General features: G+C 40.6%; 1 protein-coding gene across 1 annotated transcript in view; it reads left to right on the forward strand.

Moving 5' to 3' along the window:
• The window catches only part of ALK (ALK receptor tyrosine kinase), a 301,959-nt gene that overhangs the window by 224,736 nt on the left and 51,488 nt on the right, over nucleotides 1–25,735 (forward strand). The window contains exons 7-9 of the mRNA XM_056486982.1: nucleotides 5,377–5,508; nucleotides 6,423–6,523; nucleotides 16,442–16,611. Coding sequence (XP_056342957.1) covers nucleotides 5,377–5,508; nucleotides 6,423–6,523; nucleotides 16,442–16,611 — 403 coding nt within the window. The remainder of the gene's footprint in view (nucleotides 1–5,376; nucleotides 5,509–6,422; nucleotides 6,524–16,441; nucleotides 16,612–25,735) is intronic.

Genomic DNA, 25,735 nt, shown 5'->3' on the forward strand with positions numbered 1-25,735 from the left:
TCCACCTATAAGCCTGCTCAGTTCTATGGCTGATCCTTCTGCTTTTGCTTCTTTACAGTGCTGAATATTGTTGGCATAAAGTTTTTTACACAAAACATAGAAGTGAACTAATGTTTGAGGTGTCAGATATATCTGCATGGCAGCCTAACACAAAACATATGTCATCTTTCAGCATTTTAGTTGTCATTTTACTCCTGAGCAACATGGATATTTTCATCAGCTTTTTGCAAGTGTGGTAAAAAGTGACTCAGATTTATCAAGCAGAGAAAAGGGTTTCCCAAATGGTTCTGCTTAGACAAAAGAGCTGTCAGGAAAAGATGAGCTATTCTCAAAACTGAGGCGAGAGGTTTTAAAAATGCCATTATTAAAGGCTTCTATCTTTGAGCTTCAAGGAGGTGTTGGAGTTTTTTGCCTTTCACAGTCTTTTAGCTTTACAGGTACTGATTGGTTTTATTATGATTTTGATTTTTTTTTTCCCAAAATTTTGATTTTTGTTCCTGTCTTAGCTGAAAAGCATCTCTCTACAGCCTGCTGTTTGCTAACATCTCTTTACTTATTAATGGCCAAGGAAACATCATGGTGCTTGTTCTGCTTTGCAACCAATTAGTCTGTGTAGAAATTGTAAAATCAGAGCGTGATGACCCCTGGAGTAAAGTGTGTTGCTGTTTGAGTCACAGTCAGATATCCTTGCAGGAGTAAATGACAGCTTCAAAGAGGCAGAAGCAGGATGAGGTGCTGAACTGTGTGTGTGTGTTGGCTCGGGATCAGACACACAGATTCACCAGCCTGATGGAAGTGACACGCTAGAAATCACTTTGCAGAGCATTCATTGCAGCACACATTAATATTTCAGATAGCACTGGTGGTGTCTCTGCTAGTAAATTCATGTCTTTCCACATACAGGAAACACATGTGCCAGCCACCATGGCAGGCTTTGACTCTGAATTCTGAATTTCTGCTGAATTCGTAAATTGAAAGATAGATTCCTCTATAAAAGTACTTTATTTTTAAATGGTGTAATAGCTGGAGCTGGGTGCCTCCAAAGAGGGACCTTGAACAAAGAAGTCCCTTGTTGATTATACACAAACAATACCAATTCCCCAGCCTTCATAGGACTATTTGGCCAGTTGTCTCCCATATGAGGCTCTGGGAGCTCTTCCCATTCTTCACTGTGTCCCCTGCTTGCCTCTAGGTAGGATGTTTCTTATTTCTAAGGTTGCAGCTTCTGTTAATGAATTCCTTATCTTCTGTCTTGAACCAGCTCTGGGGTCTTCTCTTATTTGACAGAGTGGAAAGTTCAGCATATCTGGTGAAAGTTCAGCTTGTGGCACAGCTTGTGCCTTAGGCTTCAGTAAATTTATCTATTAATGCTAAGCAACAAATTCTATATAAGTAGTTTACCAAATCACTCAACATATGGATAAAACTTACTGCAAAAAACCCCAACATACTTTCTCTTATTGTAGTAATCACATGTAACATACTTTGTGTGGTACAAGACAGACATGAAAACTCAAATTATTTACTAACACAGATGGGCAGGGCTCTGTTTTACAGAAAGGGTGAATTTGTTTTAGCAGTTTTGTACTTCTCTTTTTAGTTAACAGTATCTGGGATTTTGGTTCAATAATCTTTCATTGCAGGGCAGCAAGTCAGGGCAAAAGTTAAAACTTTACTGAAAAGTGATGTATATAATTCTGGCTATTTTACGTTCTGTGACAAATTCACACCAAAAAAAATCATCCTTGGAAAATACTGGTTAATCAGTTCAAGCATGTTAGGTAAGTAATGGATGTATTTTTAAAATGGTAACATTTTAAATAATGGAGGTACCAGTAGTATATTTATTATCTAGAGACCCAGAACTTATAGGATTCACTCAAGATACAATTAACCCAGGACTGGTTCTTCTGTGAATCTGGAGCCATATTTTCCATTTCCATAAAGAGTTTGCAAGCTTGTGGTCAGGAGTTCTGGTCTAGTTCAGAAGAAAATGGTTATCCAAGTCTCTCCTGAGGTTGCATTTGCTCATTTTATGAATTTTAGCTGGAACAGGAAGTAATGTCCTCTTTATCTTTTAAATAAATCTCATAATCACTGGGTTATAGGGTAATTTTCACTCTGCTTCATTGAATATTTAAGGATGTTAAACACCTTAGCAGGTGAGATAAGGAAGACAAGTGTCTGATTCCTGAAAGGATGAACTCAGGCTGTGCTGCATGGTTGGAGGACTGCATGCACACTCAAAAGAGCAGATGGCAGCTACGAGAGTAACTATGAAGTTTGGTTTTCTGGTAACGTGTATGAGTGACCAAAAAATCATTGATAATCAATTCTACAGGGGCCAGTTTGCTTTCCAGGCAAAAATGCATGAATAAATCATGGGTTTGTTTTTATCCAGATACAGCCCAGAAGAGTCTTCCTGAAAGCAAAATGATGAAGTAGCAACCTGTTGCCATGCCTTGCTATGCTCTTAAAGCTCCTGTCTTGTATACACTAATCCTTCTGCTTCTTTCTTTATCAAAAGCTGTACTTATAGAAACAAATTCTAACCTCTGGCAGTTTTGAGCTCAGCAAAGCCATCTGACATTAAAGGATAACTCTGCTGACTGTTGAAAAGTATTTTCTCTTTTTATGCCTTTTTTCTGGTAGAACTTGGCTGGCCAGCTTTGCTAGCATAGAAGCAATCATTGAAACAAACTTATGTTTAAGATTCATGTGAATCTTTAAATTGAGTAGCTGATCTGTTTGGCTTCTGAGATTTCCTCCTAAACTTGGTAAAGGTCTGTACATACAAAGTAGACTTTAATGCTTTTGTTCTTTATAATACCAGTTTGGAATTTCACCCAAAAGTTTAAACTGTAGTATCTGGTTGATTTACACCTAGTTCTGAAGCAAGAGATGACTCCATCTGCTTCATAACTTATATCAGTTACTGATTCTCTTGCTATTAATGGACAAAAAATCTGAGTTAAAGAAAAAGAACACATTTAGATTTTTCTTGAAAGGTATTTAATTCTGAAGGCTTGAAAATATTTGGTTAAGAACAAGTTTAACATCTGGCAAAAGGAGAGACTCATTCTCAGAGTGCTTCAATTTACTCTGTTCTCCATTCATACCCACAAGTTGTATCTTAATCTTACTAAGGCCTAAATCTTCTGAGAGGTCTGTCACTGCTGTTAGTATCCAAAATGGCAGGTTTCAGTAGAAGTAGCCCCTGCCCCCTCATTTCCTTGATTTTCTGATAAAATCAGACCAGCTTCCCCTCATCAGGGCAGTGTGCTAATGTCACTTTCAATCACAAGCACATGGAATGGAGAAGTACAGGTTGGAGAGAAGTGGTAGCCTGAGAGGTCTCTGTGGAGTACCAGCACATGGAATCACAGGTGCTGTACATATTCAAGGTAAGAAAGAGTAGCAAAGAAAATGCACGCAGGGCATGAGACATCTGAAAACTCATAAAACATTAATTTGGAAAAAGGGAATGAAATATTCTGTGAAAGTCATAGTTTCTTATTTATGCCCTTACTTGTTCATCAACACTGAACTTTTTCTGGCCTTCAGGCAGGGATTGCTACTTAGATGACTCCTCCTGCTGCTGTGACTTGTTTACATCCTAGATAGCAAATGGCCATGACATGAATTCCGTTGGATACCGAGCCAAGCTGTTTCAGTGGGAATTCAGGGCACATTATAATTTGTCATTTTCTTTGTATCCCAGCCTCAGGCTGTGCAATGAAATATAATCAAGTTCTGCAGAGGGGGGAAACACAGGGAAGTAACTCTCTGCTTAACAGCTTCACATTTAAAGACCAGGCTGAATGAATTTAGAGGCTTTTAAAAGGAAAAACTTGAAAAAGCCCTGACTTCAGTACAGCTTTTGATTTTTTCATGACAGGTTTAGATGCTTGCACAAAATACCACTAAAATGTGCCTCTTGCCTTGATGTCAGGTTCCAGGTCCAAAACTAGCCCTACTAAAAAGCTACAGATAGAGGGTTTGTTTCACTTTCCTCTGACAAGTGAGTTGTGATTCAGGGTCCCAGAAAATCAAATGTTTGTGGTCCAGATGCTGCAGTTGTGATGTTCCACAATTGCTTTCTCTGGATACACCAAGGACCGTGTGCATGTGCCAATGACAGTCAATTGCCTTTTGAGGGGTGTTAGCCAAAGATGGGGCTCTGTGAGCAGGTATTTGATTGATCTAAAACCTCAGCCAGGAGGGTCTGCTGGTACTTAAACATTTTGAACGATCTGGAGCTTGAATACTGGTGCCTCATTGTCTGACAGCCACTTTATAGATACATAATTTCAGGGGGAAAAGAAATTAATAATCACAACAAATTATATGTTCAAGAGCCTCCTCTTCTCATAAAGGAGCTAATGAAATTACTGGTATCAGTTGACCAGAAGACTCTCTTGCTTTAGAAGTTTGTGGTCTATCCTACTGCTTGTAAGTGAAGAAGTTTTTATTCTGATTTTATCAAGCAGGTAAAAGTAAAAAGAAAAAATCCTGGATATGTGTTTACACATGAAATTTCACTTTTATCTTGCAATTTTAAACAAATTTCATGTATCAGTCTCCTTTCTGGGGGCAAAAGGAACAATACTTTGCACCCTTTGTGAGAAGAACTTGCAGTTTTATGTAGAGAAGTAAATGGAAGGCATGAGATTAGTTTCTGCTTTGAATGAGACCACTATTGCTTTAAAACTGGCAAATTTCAAGGCAATAAGCTAACAGAGCTTTATTGTTTGGAGCTGGAAACTGAAATCCTAAGCCAGTGACAGAGTGAGCAGGCTTCAAAGAATGAAAGTATGGATTAAAATAAACTATCTTCTTTTCAGCCATTCATCTCATGGAAGAGACAGGTGAAAAAACTGAGGCACAAAAGGATTCAGTGCTTTTCCTGAAGCCACATCAGTGCTCACAGAGATGTTGCTGAGCTGGACTTAGTAGAAACCTGGACTGCAAGGGAGGGAATCTTGTAGGGAATTTTTCCCTCTCCAAGATTTCCCTCTGGGGCTGCAGAAGCAGTGCTTAGGAAAGTCACCCCAAGATGTAACCTGGAGCAAGCTGATACCTGCAGAGTTGAGAGCCCAGGTATTTAGGAGACCCCATGGTGTGCAGTGAGATGTGTCCTCTCAGGTTTGTATAAGTGTGTGGGGAGTCACTTAGTCACAGTCTAGGGGTTGTTTCCATCTGCTCCTCCCTCCCCAAGGTCAGGCAGGTGTGGGATTCCACACAAAAGGACAGAGGAGCTGGGAGTGCCCACATACCCTGGGCAAACCAGGTAGGAACAGTCGGTGCAGCTGCTGTGTGAGCCCAGGACCAGCCTCCTCAGCTCACCTGGCTTCTTCTGTCTGTGTGTCTTTGCAGGAAAGCTTCCCTCTGGGTTTTACTGTTCTTTTGAAGAAGAGGATTGTGGCTGGATGCCAGGCTCCCCTGTGTCCCTCCCTTCTCCGTGGCGGATTGGGCGCCCAGAGCACAACCGCTTCCCTTCGATAGAAGGTGTGTGACAGTAAACATAAGTGTAAAGCATCCACAGCAAAAGTGACACACACATGCTGAGGAGAGGGAGTGAAACACAAGGCAAGTTTTCCTCTGCACTCACATTCAGCCTCCAGTGAAACAAATCAAACCTTTCTACTCTCAAATGCCATCTTTCCACTCTGAGTGCTTTGAGCGAAAGACTGTCCTTCTCCCTTTTTGTCTTGAGGGTACAAAGTGGTTCCTCAGTCTCCACCACTGACACCAGATACAGACCTTGACCCCCTATAAGAAACTTCATACCAAATGTACATCTGCCTGACCCTCTACCATACTGATCTGTGTTTTTCTTCCTGATTTTCCTATTTATTTTCTCTGTTTTTCTGTACTGCTGCTTTTTCCCCTGTTCACAATTTTTCTTCTCTTTGCTTCATGATCCCTTGAGTTGCACTTTTATGTATAATTTCTGTGTACCTAAATGCCAGTCATTTCTAATCCTTCTCATACAAACAGTTGAAAGCTTTAGCTGCTGAGAGAAAACCCAATACTGCCCTTGTTCCTCTTGTTTACAGCAAATTATTCAAGTAGCAAAGAGCTATAGCTGTATTTTTATTTGGTTTTAGTCAAGATAAATTCTTTTCTTCCAAGTTACTTTCTGTTCATATAAGATACACTTTATTATTTGCCTTGCAAGTAAGATGAATTTGAAGTTATGGAGCAACACAAGGTCGCAGTGGAGGGAAGGTAGACAGACTCCTTAAGTATGGTTATTGAGTATGTTTGTTATGTAGGTGAAGCTGCATCCCTAAGAAATTGGAAAAGCCTTCTGTTCCCTGGAATTCTGGAAGCTAACATAGGCTTGGGGCAGATTTCACAAATCCTGAAACCCAAAGGTGAGTGCTGCAGTTTGACCTTGTTCCTTCTCTTTCATCCAGGCTGTGCCCTACTCCTTAACACCAGCAAGGCACCAGCAGTAGCAAAGACTGTCATGACCAGCATGGCATTTCCTGCTCCTTTGAGGAACTCCCCCTGTGAGGCAAGTCATAATGTTTTCTTTTCTTGTGTAATTTACAGAGCTTTTATTGTGTATTTGACTCAGGTTTTCAAATATACCTACTAGGTCAGTAGCAAGGCAACCACTATCTCTGATTTTATTTTCTATAAAATATACTTATTTATGCCCACTGTGCAGGGGAAAGATATGGTTGTGTGCTTGAAATATGCTTTGAAAATCCTATCATATCCTGTCCTCATTGCATCACATGATGTATTACAATCTTCATAATTAGGTGTGTATGCTGTAAGAGAAGAGCAGCCAGCGTTACATAAAGACAGAGAGGAAGAATCTTACTGCATGAATAAGCATTATATTTGCAACATCCAAGACAGAATAGGCTTCAGGACTGCCCCTGAGTCATTCAGGAAAGGCAGTACATGCTTTCTCTGGCACAGCTGGGATTTGGGCTGGCAGCTCTTCACGCTGCTGCACTTCAAACCTACTAGTCCTAGTGTAGCCTCGTTCATAGGAGTGCTGAAGTTAGCAGCAGCAGAGAGAAATTCATCCAGAATGGAGATAGGCTCATATTCAAGCAGAAAAGCTATCAACAGTCATAAGACATCAGCTTAAGCAAGTACATCAAGGCTTGCCAGACACCCTTGCTCATGGTTGTCATTTCTGAGTCAGTTGTATTTAACCCTTTAAATGCACCTTCAGAAAGATGATATGTCTGTATCTTCTAATTCTGTAGCTTCACAGATTGTAGAATCACTGATAAGATTTATTTCTGATTTATGACTTTGAACCATGCCTAGTGAGTTAAAACATTTCACATCCTCACAGTCACTCAGAAATCTCACATAAGCTTCTGTATTCTGGAGCAGAGGGATTTAGGAAAACTGATACTACCAAAGTGCAGCTGTTTGTTAGTTGAACACTGAACAGACTAAAGAATCTGTTCCAGTGATCTTAAAATGCAGAAAGGAAAAGAAGAGATGTGTTAGAAAGTTCTCTGGAATGAAGCTACACAGAAGGTGTTTCTTTGCCTTAAAGTTTGTTTTGCTTCACTTCTGTTGGGTATCTCAGTTCATACAGCAAAGTGCCTCTGGTTTTGCTCTCTTGATATTCATGTTCTCTGTCTTTGAAATATATTCTGCCTTGTTATTCCTCCCATCTGTGACAAAGGCATATGCAGGTTCTGAATATTTTAAGACCTTGTTCTGCCGTAGACCAGCAAGAGAGCGAGCGTTTTCCATAATCCACCTGACACAGGAATCACAGTGAATGATTTCCCAATATCTGTGTGGATTTTTTTTCTTGTGTATACAACACTGCAAATAATTAAACTTGCCGTGGGGGGAGAAGCTGCCATGTATCTCATCTGCTCACATGCCATCCCACCTCCGTCACTCCCCTTGGCGCTTAGGAGGCATCCGGACGCATCCAGCGTTGCAGCTGTCGGTAATAAAGAGTGAAGGAGTTTTGGCAAGGGTTTTGTCTCTTGCCTTTTCATATAGTGTAAAAGCTTCTCTTCTCCCTGGGTCCCTGGTGGCTTCAAATTCTATTTTACTGGAACAATCTGTCTGTGCACAGAATAATTTAATTCCACTTCTCAACACAACAGAAGAGGAGAAAGGAGATGTGCCTCCCTAACGCACTTATTCCTCCAACAGGTGCCAACAAACTTCCTAATAGTGGAACTATAGTCAGAAAAAGGGCTGTGAAAATACCATAATGCTGTCCAGTATTTATTCACCCTCAACCTCTTCTTGATTGAACTGGCTCAAGTTCAAGCAGTAAAAAATGAGTTTTCTTTTACCTGTCACTGCTGACAGCTTTACCTAGCATGTCATATATGGGACAGATTCTCTGGCAGCTGAAATCCCACAGAAAATACTCAAAATTCACATTGCAAAGGGATTCCAGCAAGCGTGTGCGTGAATTAGACCCATTTATTCTTCCACCATCAGGTCCAGCCATAAATTTGCCCTTCCTCTTGTATTTGATCCAGCTTTCATGATCCTTTGGATAACTGCTCACTCTCCTGAGAGAAACAAGGAGGTCAGCAAACAGTTTGAGCTTTTTGACTCCCCTCTCTTCTCCCCACCTACATAGAAGCTCTGGGGCACCTGCTGATCAACGAAGTTATTTTTTCCCTTTATCCCTAATTTTCTTTTATCCAGTCGTGTTAGACCAATAATACCCACCACAGCAGAAGCTGACATCATGCTTTTTAGCCTGAGGTGTTCATAGGAATTAATTGCTTCAGCCTCAGCATGAGGAACATCACCTGCCACAGTGCTGTTTACCAGGCTGGAGCATTCTGGGGCTTGGCCAGGATGTCCCTGAAACCAGAACTCAAAGATGATAAGGAAACAGCCAAGCAGTCCACAGTGGGTGCCAACCACAAGCAGTTTCTAATGCTTCCAGCTTGTTTTTCCTCCCTGAGGCTGGCTGTTTAATCTTACACTGTGGCATACTGGAGAAGGAGGTGACCAGCCTGGTCCCTGCTGAGGTTGTGGGCAGCTGTGTGCAGTGGTGCTGGTGTTAGCACTTGGAGACACCACAGCATGGACAAGCCTGGCAGATGAACTGTCACTGAGTGCAGGACTAGTGTGACACTCCATCTTTGTGCTCTCTGCAGCCTGAAATCAGCCACCAGGGCATGCAGGGCTGCCTGCCCTTTCTATGCCCTGTGGGAGGCTCTGTGTTAACTCAGGAAGGGAACTCTGCACTGCCCCACATGCCTCAGAAGATGGGAAAAGAACAAAAATGCACACAGGAGATGCTGTAATAAACACAGCCTGTACTTTCCCACACTTTTGGGATTGGCCCTAATGTGCCTTGCACTTTGTGTATAGCTTTGTATTTCACTTCACTCCTGTTTGTTTTGAGCAGCCTTATATTTTCATTTTCTTTGTTCTTCAGTGCTTTTGGCAGGTCAGAGCAGTCAGTTTGGGATGCTGACCTTTATTCTTGGTTCAGTTAGTTTTTCTCTTTCCTTTTGTTGTTTTATTAAATCTTGGCTGGAGTATCCTGCCTTCAAAGAGTCTCTGTTGTTTGCAGTCCAGACAGCCTATGTTATCTTTTTCATGTTGCACTTTCAGTAGAGCCCTTTGCTTGTTGACCCTTTAAGTCTGTGTTTAAAACCCACTCTGTATGGAAGGGGGAAACTGTGGCACTTCTACTAAATCTTGAGTGAATGCAGGAAGTGGTTCACACAGTCTGTGAAGTGATACTCCATGCCCTGAAGTAGCCAGAGAGGGGAGATGCAACAAAAAGCTCAGGAAATGCTTCTGGAACCAAACAGTCACAGTAATCAAGAGTGAAAACCTTTTAACCCACATGTAAAAGTTCACTGGAAGCAAAGCACGTGTAATTGAGCATAGGAATGCACGTGGAGTGCAAAGAATTAAGCCAAACAGTGGTCTGATTTAAAGGCAGAGTTTTTAGAGCTCCAGCAGTAAAGCACAGCATTATTTGCCTCTTCTGTCACACTGAGATTCCCTCTCCTCTGAGTGGGAATCAGCTGGCATGTACAAGGCTGACAGGGCAAAGAGGAGCTTGGGATGGGTAGGTGTTTCCTCATTTTGAAGAAGGTATGTCATTAGAAGTGGTACTGGTATTTGGGAACCTAGGAAACCACATTGCAATTAAATCCAAGGAAATGTCTTCTCAGACACCACCCATTGCAAAACTAATTGCTTTGCCACAGCTGATAGCCCCTAAGGGGGCATCGTTTCCAAACTATCATGGCCACCTACTTCTCAGTATTTCACACAGAAGTCAGAGAGCTGACAGAAGTGTTGCAGGGTGCCCAGGGATTACTCACCTTTGTGTGGAAGCTGGAGACTGTGTTCTGACCCCTCATGTCTAGACAACAAGGTAATCTCATCTCCCTCAGTCCAGCATTATTGCTGTAAGGTGCAGTCACATGTGCTGATTTGCTTTTCCTTTTAGAGGTTTTCCCTGATGTCTGCATCTTCAGGGCTTGAAGGACTTTGTGATATCTTTAGATCATAAGAAACATGCCTGTTTCTTCCCAAAGTGTGTGGGTTTCTCTCATAAAGACATGCAAGAGGCTGGTGCAGTTATATGGCTCTTGCATCTATCCTGCAATATTTCATTTTGTGCTGGGTTGTTACTACTCCTTCTGCTTGGAAGTCACTCCAGGAACATGAGAAGTCTGGAGAATTATTTTTAGAAAGGCAGAGCCTTGCTCAGCTCGAGGGAATCTGTGACAGAATCCCAGTGCCATGCCTGATAAGTACAAGCCAAGTGCAGCTTTGGTGGGAGCTGTCCTAGAGAAGGAGAGTAACAGCAGAGCTGCTGCTGCCTGCGTGGGGGTGAATCTGAAATTAGCCTTAAATGTTATTGCATGCACCTCCATAGGGTAAGGTAACTCTGAAAGAGGGACTGCTTTGTGATCAGGAACCAGATTATTTCATTTTCCTGGTAGGCCCTGGGTCAAATTTAAAGGGTATAGTTGTGCTGGGAAACAATATAAACAGATCCTGTGACAGTAAATGTGCTTTGTGCTTTTGTCTGTGTTTAAAATAATGAAAATATTTTTCTGATGCCATTTTGACATTTCAGCTAGCTGGTTCTTGAAAGTCACCATTATGTTATGTAAGTTAGTACTAAACTGGGCCAGATTTCTTTAATACCTGAAATTATTTTTTGAATGTAAATGTACTCTCTCACAAAAATAAATATAACATGTTGATGTGGAACGTTATAGTTGAAGTTTTCCTTCTCAGTCAGGTTTACAGATATAAAGATGTTTTCATCCTCTCTGTTTATTAATTCAGTTCTCTTTTGTATGCAGAAGGGTTGCATTTTTTCAAGGCATGTAAGTCAATAATATAAATCATTCCTTGAGTGCATTCTTAGCCTCATGCTTACACCTGCAGAGTGTCTCCTTTTCTCCTCTACTCCTTGAGCTTTAAATAACTTAGAAGCATTCATGGTAATAACATTGACACTGAAAATTTACGAGCATGAAAAATGCAACATAGCTATGCCTCTAGCTCAGCCTTTCATGAGCTTTATTTGGCAGAATATTCTTAGCATACTTTTTTATTTTAAAATACTGTTTTAAAATCTGTACAGCTTATTCAGTGTCATCTGTCTTCTCTTGCTCCCTTTCCCTCCTGGATTTTGTGTCATTGGATCAGAGGATCTATAGCATCTGAAATCTCCTGAATGCTGGTCATTCTACAGAGCTCTGACAGCAAAATTCTGAATGCCTTCTCTTTTGTTGTTGCTTTTATTTTTCTCTTTGTCTGTTTTCTGAAATAAAGTAAGAAATAACGTGAGAATAAATAGTGGGAGAATCTGTTCATATAAAACATTAGCTTCTCTTGCCTGCCTAGGTATTTTAAAGCTACATAATCAGATCAGTTAATTATAATTCTATCATTTACAAAAGGTTTTTGCTGGCACACCTGAGTCCTCATCTGAAGCAGAAGTGTCAGCAGACTACAAGAGAATCTGATCATGCATTGTTGTAGATCTGGCCAAAAACCAGGAACAAGACCTTTTGATCCTCTTTATTATTCATAAGAATCCAAGTCTGAATTGCTGAACAGTAGTAATAGATGTCTTTGCTTGTACTGCTGTGTGCAACCATTTCTCATTTCTAGCAAGAAAAAAATATCATCAGTATAATAAACTTCACATGTCAAAGGTAGCTCATATTAATGTACAAAGCTTACTGAGACTTGGCAAAGGTGTCTGCAGCTGTTGCCTAATTCTGTGCAAATCATATTCCAACTTGCAGCTTCAGTTTCTCCTCAACAATGAGATGTTTTCCAAGTTTCTTTAATACCTGAGTTACATTTACTGAGTCAGTGCATTCACAGCTGAAAACAATTTCTACTGTTTCCCTCCAAGTGAAGAAGACCCAAGAAAACAGTAATGTTTTTCAGGAGAATAAATGTCTGCATTTTAAGAATTCACTGTTCCTTGTCAGGCAAATTTTGAGCAATTCCTTTGAGCAAGCATCATGGAAGGAGGGAGCAAGGACTTGGGGGCATCAGAACTAATAATGTGCTGTCTCACAAGATGAAAATCTTTGATCTATAGTTGAGGTGTTCCTGGCCAGAGAGCCAACCACAGCAGTTCCTTGGGAGCAAAATGCCTGTAGACTCTTCTCTGTCTTCTTAAAAATACTCTACTCCAAGCCCTGTTTGAAGTATGTTTTTCTTTTCCAGTTTCTTTTTTCACTTGTGTTAAAGATGGCCAAGTATCTATTCCTGCCAGGTAGGACCATGATGCTAATAGTCAAGCACTGCTGCCATGCAGAAAGAGGGGAAAGAGAAGCAGCAGCTCTCCAGGGTGTCACTGCAGAATGTTTTATTTATGCTGCTGCAAGTGTATGTCATTGGTCCTCGGTCAGGCATCTTGGAGATAGTTTATGCTGGAATGTTTCTAGCCATTAAAGTAGATTCACAGGTGTCAGCAAGTTCAAACTTCACCCAGAAGGCTCTTGGCATTTTATTTCTCTTTTTTTTTTTTTTTTTTTTGCATAAGGAAGTAAAATAGAAGTTTCAGTTCTCAAGTGGTCGTGAAATTATGCAGCTTGTGCTGGAAAATCTACCTTCCTTGTTTTTCTTCACCTGCCAAGCCCTGTTGATATTGATAAGGATTATTTCTTAGGTATTTCTCTTTCTGGGATGAATTCAGTCTGCTGTTTTTCAGCTCAGAAATTCCACCATCTCAGAGGCTAAGGGGATTCTCAGAAGTCATCCTTCCAGATGGTGTTTGCAGTGTAGTGCATGTAGCCATCTGACCTGAGTTTTGCCTCAATATGCTGTGTATTTACCATGGGCTCTCCCTCCTGTTAATTTTCCCCAGACTGGTTGAGGCCATTTCATTTACTGAGTCAGTGGTTTTGCATATGAACAGCTGATCACCAGCCCTGGTGGGTTCTAAAGCCAGAAAGCAAGGTGCCATTGAGCCACTGCCTACCTTATATGCTTAATTAATTTCTCAGTGATGTTTCTAGCTTCTGAATATTTTGCTGCTGGTTTAACACAGAAGGAGATGTTTGATGCATAATGTTGGGGTATTCCACCAACAGCCCAGATTTAGATTTTTCCAAATGTGCCACTGCTCTGCTTGCAGGGTGCACTGTGTATGTAGTGCCATCTGCCATCATTGATGCTGTATTGTACAGAATGAATGCCAGCCCCATTCAGAAGACTTTACTATGGTATCCAGCTCATCATCTGCTCTGCTTCATTTCAGCAGGTGTGAAAAGACCTGGACTGCCCTGCTGTGAAGCTTAGAAACCATGGAAATCACAGCCAAAAATGCCCATTTGGACACAGTGCCAGTCGATTCACTCAGAGCCAGTTCATTAGAGCTTGCATATTGCACTTTGCCAATGAGCTGATCTCCCACATCTATTGCCAGCTACTTCTTTCCTTCAAACAGCTGACATGTGTGCAAAGGCATTCATTCCAATTCATCAATTGCTTCAGCTTTTGCTCTAGTGTTACATTAACAGCTATCAAAGGCTTGCTCTTCCCTCTCTTCTGACCACGTAGATGTTGCCTCTTACCTTCTGGCAGGTCTCCAGAAGAGACAGAGGTCTGAAAGCTTCTGCCTAGTGGGAGCTTTACCTCTCAAATTTTAAGCTACCAAAATGGCATGGTGAAGTTGCTCCAACTCACCTGTATTAAAAATGTCACATAGTGTGTTGCACAGGGAGTGGGCACTTGGGTCCTAAAACTGGACTCTCAGTAAAAGGTGTTGCTTTTCCCTGATATAGGTGGAGGGTTTTAAATATCCACTGTCATTCCAAACTTCTTAAAACAAATATTTAAGACCTGATCATTTTTCTCAAGGGAAATTCCTTTGTTGGGTCTGAAAGGTATAGATTTTTACTTTAAATTCACATTTTAAAAAATGCCCCACTTTGTAGGCATTTGAAAATATAGAATACCCAACAAGTTCCTTCATCTTGATTGTCACCTGTTAGAAGTTGCCATTCAGGCACCAAGTTTGATGGCATTAGCCTCCTATACCACAAACATTTGTCAGCAGCCTCTCTCACCAGTGCTGGTTCTGGTTGTTGGGTATGAACTCAGACCTCCTCAGCTGCCTCCATGGCCATCATCTTGTGAATCTGAAATAGTTCCTGGACATCCTGCTTGACTCTGCTTTTTCTCTCTGATGTCTGGGAGGTGAAAATCCTCACATTTGATGCTGTGTTTTCCACTGTCTGATATTGTGGAAACAGCCATGGGACTCCATGAATCCTTTCCCAGAACTGGGGTGGGAGTGAGCTGGAAGTTAGACTTGACCAGTGTCCAGACTTCCCCAGCTTGTCCCCATAAGCACTGTGGGCACCTGTGATGGTTTGCTGAACCACTCAAAATCTTACACATCGATTTTGGATGTCTGGCCAAAATAATGTAACAAAATGGTTTCACAGACACTAACTGGCGTATCTGTTTGTACATTTATCAGTCCTTGGGTAACACAGTACAATGGATTCCAGGCAAGTCCAGTGATTTTTGGATTGGAGAGAGAGAAGAGCCCTATCTAGATTATTGAGTCTCTGTCACAGTTTTGCAGTATAAAGTCACTTCTTTCTTTGTAGCTTTGGAGACAGGCAGATGAACCATTGTGTTTACCCAAAGTCAGTACTGATAATTAATACAATGGATATCCAGAATTTTGTTCCACTCACTCCAAAATTGTGATCATAAACTAGGATTAATAGCAACACTTCTGTCATTTTGATGCCTACATCTGATTTGGCTGCCAGAACAAACTCCACCATGACATAGGAACAGCAAGTAAACTTTAGCAGTTTTGTTTTATGTTGAGAAATGGTTATGGATGTTCTGTGCTATCAAAGCAAGGAAGTAATATTATCAGGTGTTCCTTTGTAAAATACAAACTTAATTCTGAGCCTCCTGACTCTGGTGGTGGCTTTGAAGTGCTAAAAAAATAGAGTGCTTTATTTAATATATATGGATACAAGATATTATGCTGAACACTTTCTTGTATCCAAAATATCCATCATTAATGTAGCTTTAACAAACTCATTCCTTCAGCATTCTCACCTCTACTGGTTATTGAGAAGAAACCCAGCTCCTGAATATAATATATATGGGTATTTTATTTATGCTCTTTATCAACAAAGGGCTAGTTCCTCTTCTTTTTTGCAAGAAAATAAGACTATATTCATATACTATGGATTGTGAAACCAAACTGATGTGGAAGGAATTGTTTCTCTTTTTATACAATGAGAGAGAGAAAGTCATAAAATGAGAAAACTACATGAAATAATTTTACATACAAAGATAAATGCATAGGAATTGATTCAATTACATTATCATTACAAAAATGTTAAGAAAATGGTTCCCTGAAGTTTTTTAATTAATAAAAAACCCACCAAATTATTACTGAACTTTAACTGAAAAATCTGTAGATATTTGGATGGGAAGTAAAAACTGATTTTTGAAAAGAGTATTTGGGGGATGAGGATGGGATTACTGGTGGTGCCTGTTTATTGCAGTTTTTCTCTGTGTTTTTTGCTGCTACTGCTGCTGGAATATAAAAGTTTATTACTGAATAAGTTGTTAGTCTTAACTTGAATCTCTTAGGTGGCATCTTAGGGGAGTGTAGTCTTTGTACTGCTCAAAATAGAGGTATAATCTTATCCCTGTCAAATCAGCCACATATGTGAAAGCTAAAACAGACTGTTTAGACTCAACTTTACAAATAAAATTTTTTAAATTGTAGTTTCAATGTTTAGTAGCATATTCTAAGTATTACAGGCTTCCATATCTGTGGAGTTTCCTAAAGGGATGACATGAGTATGAGGATAGGATAATCAACTTTTTGGTGATCAGAAAACAAAGAAAGAAGAACTGATAACTTTGTTGACTTTTGAATAATGTTTGTGATGTTTAATCTCATATGTTCCATTTCTTCTAGCTACGAATGTCGTGGCTCATCCATGGTGTGTTGCTGGGAAATGTATCCCTGGTACTGGTGGAGAACAAGACAGGAAAGGAGCAGAGCTGGACATTCTGGCATTCAGAGAACAGAGAAGGTTTGGGAATATGGCAGTGGATGATCTTACCTCTCCCAGAGATACTGGATAGGTATGAGTCTTCTCCTCATTGTCCTGCATGATGATCAGTCCTGTCAGCACTAGGTGTCTGGTGATGAAAATGGCCAGCATTGCCCCTGGAAGCTGCTCCCTTGGGTAGAAGCTCTTTGTGCTCTGTTAGAAGCAGACAATGAGAATATCTTGAGTATTTTGGGAAAAGCACACAGTTTTGCAACTCTCAAGTGAAAGTTTTGGTTCAAAAACTGATTCCATGGGTAGTCTACAGCAAGGTGCTTAAACTTCTGTGTCTCCATTTCATTGACTGGGAACCACTCTCTTTGCATACTGTTCTATGTTTGGTGCTCTCTCATGGTTTGCTAGAGTTGGAGGTGAGCTCCATAGCTGATTTTTTTTTCTGGGTATCAAAGCCTCTGGTGTTCAATGTGTCTAGATCTGAGGATGAAGAGGTGGGAAAAGAGCCTGCTGCAAAATCAGACAAGGATCCATCTGAACACCTTTGTGTTAGCTGTAGCAGAAGCTCACCTTGCTAGAGGGCTGTGGCAGTCATGCCTCTATTCTGGCTTTAAGCATAGAAGGTTTATCTGGTAGTATATGCTTATTTAGAGTGTTGTTTTTGCTGTTTCTTTACAGTTATCTTTAAAGGAATACTCTTGCTCATTGTTTACTTTTAATGTGTGATGTTTCTAGAGAAGGCACAGGCATACTTCACCTCCTGCTGCCCTGGCCCTTAGGCTGCAAGATGCATCTACTATCTGTGTCATGAGCACTGGGGTCCCTTGTCGTTTTGGAAACCTGTGCCCTAAAAATAATGGATTTCATTAAGGGGTAGTTTGCCTTCTAAGGACTTTGAACAAACATTATATGAATATGTCTTTTATCTTCCTTGCACTTGGGGATGCACATAGGCTGCAAATACAACAAGGACACTGGCAGTGCTTTGGTCCTGAATGTATAATTAATATGTGTGCGTCAAAGATTTTAAAAATGCCAGCATTAAGCTTATTGTGCAGTCACTGGTGAAGCACCATTTGTAAAAATACCTGGCTGCTTCATTCCCCTCAGCTGTGTTTCCTTTGAAGAATGGTATATTTTGCCATTATTATTTATGTGATTTATTTCCTAATGTTGCCAGGGGAATGTTTTGTACCTGAATTATTCTGTACCCTTGTACTATTGCTTTCCTTTAAATTCTCTCTGGTTGCACAGTCAGGCAGAGAACACTTTGATCTTAGGAGTCGGGTTACCAGTGGTTCATAAGAAATCATGGATTCTGATGGAGCTGATAACACGGTGCTGACTATTATGTATCAGGTGCTGACATGCTTTCTTCCCCTTTGCTTACAGAGAAAGACAAATAGGTTCCCTGAAGGAAGGGAGTTTGTTGGAGGTTAAGACATAAGCAAGGAAAACTTTGAAGTTTTGGCTTCTTTTGAAAAGTTTTTGTCGTTATTTATTCATAGAAACTGCACTATGTTAATGATTTTTTCTTCTAAGATTGATTAATTGAAACCAATCCTTCCTGGGAAGAAAGAAGTCTCCCATGAGACTTGGAAATACTGTAAGCATCTTTCTTACCATCTCAAAACTCATTTCTTAAGAAATCTGGACTGCTGCACAGATTAGGAAGGAATTCTATGGAATTATATACCACAATGGTACTGGTGAGTCTCCAGTGTATAAATGGAGATAAATGACAGTTTTATTGAGCTGTAAGTAGTTAATTGATGTGAACACAGTGCTGGTGCTGCTGAGAGATTGCCATGTCTATCTTTTCCTAATTGGTTCTTGTGTCAGAAGCTGTGAGGGTCTGTGTTAGAACCACGATATTGTGCCAATATTCCTATAGGAGGAGCTGAAAGTTAAATCACCTCACAGAAGTAAAGCTCTTGAGTAAAGCACACCAGTGTACCAGTTTCACACAAAATTAAAGTACATTCCATTGCGACTGGGAAAATGAATGGAAAGTGTTATTAATAACAGGATGATATGCTCTAAAACTGCTCAAAAGCATGCTTGTTTAAAAGCTGCTTAGCCATAATTTCCATGTTTGGCTTACAGCACTTCAAAGAATCATTAGGAAGACTTCCAAGAAATTAGATCAGCTCTATCTTTAGAAACGTTTCTTAAATGTTTGATATCCCTCAGGCTGTTGGGAGAAATTATACTTTGGCAGAAAATCACAACTAGAACATTTCAGGTGAATTGGCAATAACAGAAAAGAGGGAGGAGTAAGACAAAGAAGGTAAATTGTGACTGAGGGATGGTAGATGTTTAGCTCTGTGTTTGCCTGGGCAACCTTGGACACAGGCATTCATAATTTCAGCCTGTGTGAGTTCTTACCTCTTCTGCATGGACTTGAAAGAAGCTGAAGTTCTGGCACTTTACATCTTCCTGAAGTTATCTACCCACTTTTGTTCTAGAAGATGTTAGCAGAACAATCCTGAGAGCTCATGTGTTGTGTGGATCAACAGAGTTGTAACCCAATTCCAAATGCTTGGTATCCTTTGGGCATGGGGGAGGAAGGGCCAAGGCCCTGCTCAATCAATTTGTGTCATCAAAGCAGCTACAATTAGAGAAGCCAGTTGTGGACAAGAGCTCCTTAAATTGTTGGATGAACAGGTTGTGCCTACCAGAGGCAAAAGGCAGATATACTCAACATCAACAAACAGTCCTTGGTGTGATTTGTTATCCCCTGTAGAGCTGCTTACCCCTCTCTAAAGGATGCATTATCTACAAATCAAATAATCTGCACAGATTAGTGAAAGCTAGAGAAATGGTTATTTTTACTTACTGGAATTTCCACATCAGTGCAATACTGCAGCATTTGGATTGAGAGTAGAATAGAGTAGAGAACCACCTTGCTTTAAGATTGTTTTACTTGATGGAAAATTGCTATTTGTTTTCCAGTGAAAAGTGATGAGCCTATCAAGGACTGTTCTTTTTTAACTTCACAGATGCAAGGAGGAAACAGTCTTGAAAACCTTGTTGTAGCTGGCAGTTTGGGCTTGTTTTTTTGTACATGTGAATTTAAATTTCAGTAATGATAATGTTGTGGGAATGTGACAGCAAGAGCAAACAGAAGCCTGATATAATTGAAGATGAGTGATTTGTGTAGCTAATAATTAGACATTCTGTTAGTTAAACAGTGTGGTCAAGGTACAGCACACAGATAAAACACAATCACATGTAACTAAGTGATTCTCTGGAGCTTGCTGTAGGCTGATGCTCATTATCACCAAGGCTTAGCAACTGTTTGCTGTGCAGTGTGAGAGGTGGAAAATGATTAACTCTAATAGGCTGAAGCCTGACTGGAAAATTAAAGCTGTAAGAAATTCTAAATCTCTTGATTTTTGCATCCTTCAAGCTGAGGCCAGCCATGTGGAGCAGCACGTTGACTAAAAGTTCTCTGGGACCCTCTAGCACCTGACTGAAGTTGCCTGGAAGTAGACTTCATGTGAGCCAGTCCTTTTCTTTAAAAATATTTCACTTTAACATCTGTAAGGAGAATCTTGTAAAAATGGCTAATATTAGTAGTAACCTGTTGTACCTCAGTGCAGTCTCATGACAGAAGAAGACTGTGAAGAAATATAAATGGAATTTACAGGTATTTACTGGTTAGAAAGGTTTTTTTGGTTTCCTTACTTCTCAAGTTCAATTTTTTTTTTTTGGCATTACAACATCTACATTTTTAGCCAGTCTTTATTAGTAGTGGCCGGATGGAGGAAGGAATAAGAGGAGTTTACTTGAGGTCCCTAGAAATTAAATTTTCAGTCATGAATAGCAGCACCATTTGCCTTGTCACTGATAGCAAGGCCAGGCCACGTCCTTCTAGCAGGGGAAGCATGTTCAGAAAGTGAAAAACTCATTTTCTTTTGGTCCCATAGTGCTCAGAGTGCTTCAAAATTATTTTCTTGCTGATGACCTTCTCCTGAACACAGACTGAGAATTTTATTATGTTGGAAGGGATCAGTAAGGTGACTTACCTGGAAGGCTGGGGAAGGATGAGAGCTTCCTGAGGAAGAAGGAGAAAGGTCTAGTCAGAATTCATGTCCCAACAACTGCACTTTCTATTTTGTTTTATCTGGATCCATTACCTATTCTGATTTTGCTGACTTGCTGGGTTTTTACAAACTACACTGGCTCTCATTAGGGGTCGTGGTTTAGTGTAGGTTTGGTTTTTGTCTGTGGATCTGTGGGGACCGGGCAGAACCAAGCAGCTGCCTAGTTTGGAAGACTGACGCCCGGTTGGAGCCCCTGAGCCCGCCCAGCAGGGTGGCTGGGCCCCCTTTCCCAGCAGAGCCCTCAGTCCCTTTTTTCCAGCAGTACCACCAGGCCTCGTTGGCTGGATTGGCACCAGGAGCAGCCATGCAGCAAGGACCAGAGCCAGGAGCAGCCTCCACCATCTCCACATGGCAAAGACTGCACAGCCCAAAACTGGCACTGCCGGAGACAACGGATGGCGGTGGCTGCCTCAGCATGGCTTTAATGAACTTTGTTTGTTTGGCCACTTTTAGCCAGCCATGCTGCGGACAGAAGGATGACAATGGCAGCAGCTTTTCTTGTTTTGGGCGCTGCAGATGAAGAGAAGCGCTGACTAGAGCTGGCAGCCCACACGGCTCAGCAGAGACCCAGCAGTGAGAGGCACAGCGAGCCATTTCTCCAGAGCAGAGCCTGGTGAGATCAACTTTCCAACGCTGCAAGACTCTATTTCAATTGACAGATTCAATCAATTGACAGAGTCAAAAGACTCTTTTCAATTGATAGAGCCTGAGAACAAACAAACCTACAATCACCAATTGTTGGAGTCTAAATCAAGAATCTCTCTGCATTCTTCAGAGAGAAATCAAAGTGCAGGGATTGAATTGAAACCTTGGGATGGATTGAAGTATATTAAGCCAGTCACACATAAAGTAGAGGTTTAAGTTTTAGAATAAGCAAGCAAGCAAGTAAGGATAAGGTTTAAGCACTCTAGAGAATGGAGGTCTTAGATACCAGTGTAGATGAATGGTTCTAGTGAAGGTTGAAAAACATGGTCCTAGATACTAGTGTTGAAAACAAGCTTCTGTAGAGGTTCCAGGAACATAGTTTTAGACATAATAAAACTATAGTAAGAATATTGCTTACATTTTTTAGGTAGAACAAGATAGACCATGTGCGTAGTTTATACGTAACCTGGCATGCTAGGAAACTAGAATTCTAATAGATTAAGAGGTAATGGTTCGAGTTCATGTCTTTAGCTTGTTGGGTATGTGTGTATAAAATTCTATGCATTGGGGAGAGATTTGCATTTTTGCTTTTGTTCCTGCTCTCTTGCTTTTCTTCTCACCACCATCATCATCACCTGAAGAAGACAGGAGCTGCCAGAGCAACATCAGCCCTGCCAGGACCTCAACAGAAGCAGCTTCTACTTCTAATTGGGACTTTACTGCTCTTTAGCACTCTTTACCAAAAACTTTAGCATGGACTTTAATGCTCTTTGCCTTTTGAGACTGCTGTGCCTTTGCAATAAACAACTTTATAGCAACTAATAGCTGCTTGGCTCTTTAAAGAAAACAACCACAACCCAACAACCAATCATCTCCCAAATCAGAAAAAAAGAAAGGGTAACACATAGATACAGCAACATGTGACTCTAAGGTCAGTGCAGAAGGAGTCAAATTCTAGATGGCAGAGGATGCTTTAGGCTGAAATTCTTTCTTGTAAGGCTATGGTGAAGATATATTTGATACTTCAGACTTTGGGTTTTCCCTGGAACTCATGAAAGTGCATTGGGAAGATGTTCTAAGCCAACTGTAAGCTGAGGCACCAGTACTGAAGCAAGTAAATGTTCCTAGGATCCAATGAGAAATTTGAACAGAGAGAGATGAGAAACTTCGCCCCAGGAATAAAAGAAGAAAACCTCTGTTCCCAGAAATGGATGAAAAGAACTTTTATTTTTTATGCTAGAACAGCTCACCCTTAAAAAAGTACCCCAATAAGTTGACATGGCCCATAAACACAGCTGTGGGAAGGCTGCAGAAGATGGGACTTCATGATTGCAGATTTCCAGGCAGCTGCTATTCATGGGATTTAAAAGCCACAAGAGAACAGTTTCTTGTAAAGAATTCTCCATAGCATGACAAGAGAGACTCTTCTCCTGAAGTAGACTATATTATTTTAGAGGTGGTAAACTGACCAAAAGTTCCAGGTTTTCTCTCTTGATGTTGTAGTGGGAAGGAAAAGAGGGTGTGGGGGGAGGAAAAATGTTCTGAAGGCTTATTCTTATTTTCTTATTTTTCTTCTAATTCTGTTAATAAAGTTTTTCTTTATATCCTTTAAAGTTTTGAGCCTGTTTTTCCCTCTTCCTCCTAATCCTAATTTCTAGTGGGTGCATTGGTGTCTGGCCATCACTAAACCCACTACATAATTGGTGCATTGGCTGGGAAACTCAAATTAGCAAACCAAAACTGCTACAGTAGGTTTTGTTTTCCATACCCATGTGGGATTCCCTTTCAGTCCATGGGAGTGAGATTGTCTGTTCTGCCTGGCTCCTTCAGCAGCTCTGGTCTCAATGGCAGCCACAGCACCTGGGGACCCTCTTACTCATTGCAGCAGTAAGAAGAAATTTTCTTGTCTCACACCCCGGTATCTCCACCAGCTGTGGCTAAGCACTCTTCTTGTCCAGTAATTTTTCTTGCATTGCTCTGTCTTTCTCTCTCATTCCTTTCAGAATTTATATATATATGTGTCTGAGTGTCAGGTTGGAAAAAAAAAGGAAAAGGAGGGTTCTTGGCAATATTTTTGACCCAGGTGCCTGTTTATCTCATGTTATTCCTGAATTTTTTTCACATTCTCGAAGAAGACACAGGGATCCTCCATACAAGCTACTCATATGTCTGCCTTCACATTACCACGAATATATTAACTAGTAACATCTACACCCAGATCTCTTCAGTCTGTCTTACATCCACTCAACAAGCCTAGGGCAATGTGTTGCCCTGAGATGGCCACACATTACTTTGTTAAAAGCAATGAGACTTTAACAACCAGATCACTGCTCTTCTGCTCTCTAGCATTAATTATGTCTGTCTGAGACTGTCTTCTTCTGAAAGAGTTGTTCTGAAAATGTTGTTCTGTGCATCTGAAAAGGGGGTTTTTGTGACAGTGTGTGCAAAGTACCTGTGACAGATTTTGTACACGCATGGTTGTCTTTAATAACACCTTTGAATCTTAATCTTTATTACTAGCTATTAAATAACTTCCTGCATGGCAATTCTGACACTGGAAGTGAGTTTGGTTAACATGCTTATATTTCTCCAAATAATCTTATTTCATCTAAATGTGCCTTTTATCCCAAATAGTAAGTATTCCTTTGTGAAGTGAGCTAACAATGCATCATTTGTAACAGAGAAGATAATGGGAACCTGAATGTAATAAGGGTTAGTGACCTGAAATTTCTCCATTCTGTGAATACCTCAGTCTCAAGCAGGTTCAGCCATAATTATTTTAGCTAGGTAGAGAGAGAAATCACTTCCATCAGAGGCAAAACATTACCAGTTATGAAATGAGATCTGGATGTACAGGCATGCTGTGTTCATGTCACTGCATGGGGGATTGAGTACAGAGGAGATTAACGTTCAATCTTGGTTAATAATCCCTGTCTTTTAAGATAAAAAGAAAAAAAAATAATGATTATGAGGTTTCTAAAATAATGGCATGAAGACAGCTGCCTGGGTCTGGATAATGAAAATCTGAACTGTCTGTATGAGCCAGGGAACAATATTTAGGTGAAATTCAGAGTAGTTACTGAAGGGAAGGAGCTGCAGAATTTGCACAAAATCAGCTTGCAGAGGTCTTCAATGCAATGAGAATGGGTTTTTTATTTCCCTTTCTTCAGAAGAAGATGGAATACATGCAAAACCTAATATTTCTGTGCAATGAAGGGATAGATGATATGAGTAAAAGAGTTTGTCCTCATGGAGGCTATATCAACATAGCTATAAATATATCTTCACACTTTTAGTTCTGCATTTCCCTCTCTAGTAAGCTGCAAATATTTTGGGAAGAGCCAGTCATCCATTAGAATCAATAAAAAAATAAGTAATCAAAAAGAACGAGCTGAACAGGAAACCCACGGTGATGTGACAAAGCTCAGATACTGACCACACTGAAACAAAACCCAATATTCAAATCCTGAGGAATGGGAAAGGTTACAGGCCAGAAGCTCTGATGTTGTTCTGTTTTGGTCAGATTTAACTGAGTTAAAATACACTTTCAAAGAACTGTTCATCTGGATTGACATTTCACAGATGGCGCCAAAGATACAAACCAAAAGAAGCTCATTTTGTGTCATTTCTTATCTGTGACTGAAATATTTGAGCAGTGGTCACCCTTGAGTGCTTTTTGAATTTATGTAAAATTTGTATCCTTCAGACAGAGGAGCTGATGTTCCCCAGAGAGAAGATTGAAACAAGGGGGGAGGATGTCCCCCCAGTACAGTATTTCCTATTTACCTCAAACAGAATTTTTAAAAAAGGCCTTTGTATGTGTTTGCTTTCACAGCTCAGCTAACACTCTGCTCTACAGGGTGTAACTTGTACTTCCCAGTTGTCATATATCTAAGAATCTTCTTTCCAGCTGTGCTCCAGGTTGAGTAGGGACAATGGAGACAATTAAGAAGCAGTTTCCACCAGTCCTCAAGTCACAATTTTTCTAATATCCACCTCATTAAAGTGTTTCATAGCTGCCATACTTTCATTCCTATGAAGAAATCTAGCTAACAAATACAGACTATCTGATAGGGATCTGACTTCCTTGTGAAGAAGTTGCTGGGATTTATTAAGCAACAAAGTCATGACAAACTTGGCAACAGTAATTTGGCTGCTCCTGTATAATTGCCTTTAGGAATATTCTTCCACTGTGTTTGCAGAGAGTGTCTGTGCATGGCTGTGGACCAGTGTCTGTGCTGTGCTGGGGCCAGTGGAGAGACTGGGTGTGGAGTCAGCATTAGCCCTCTTTGATCTGTGCACAAACACCAGTGAAATGTTGTCACCTCCAGCATTGCTCTGAGTCACTGCAGTAACACGTGCTGCTGCTGCTGCTGCTGCTGCTTCAGTATCAGCTCCCACCAAAGTCAGAGGGAGTTATTGCATTGATTTCAGAGATCAAACGGAAAG

This window comes from Oenanthe melanoleuca, chromosome 3 (assembly GCF_029582105.1).
Source record: "Oenanthe melanoleuca isolate GR-GAL-2019-014 chromosome 3, OMel1.0, whole genome shotgun sequence".
NCBI lineage: Eukaryota > Metazoa > Chordata > Aves > Passeriformes > Muscicapidae > Oenanthe > Oenanthe melanoleuca.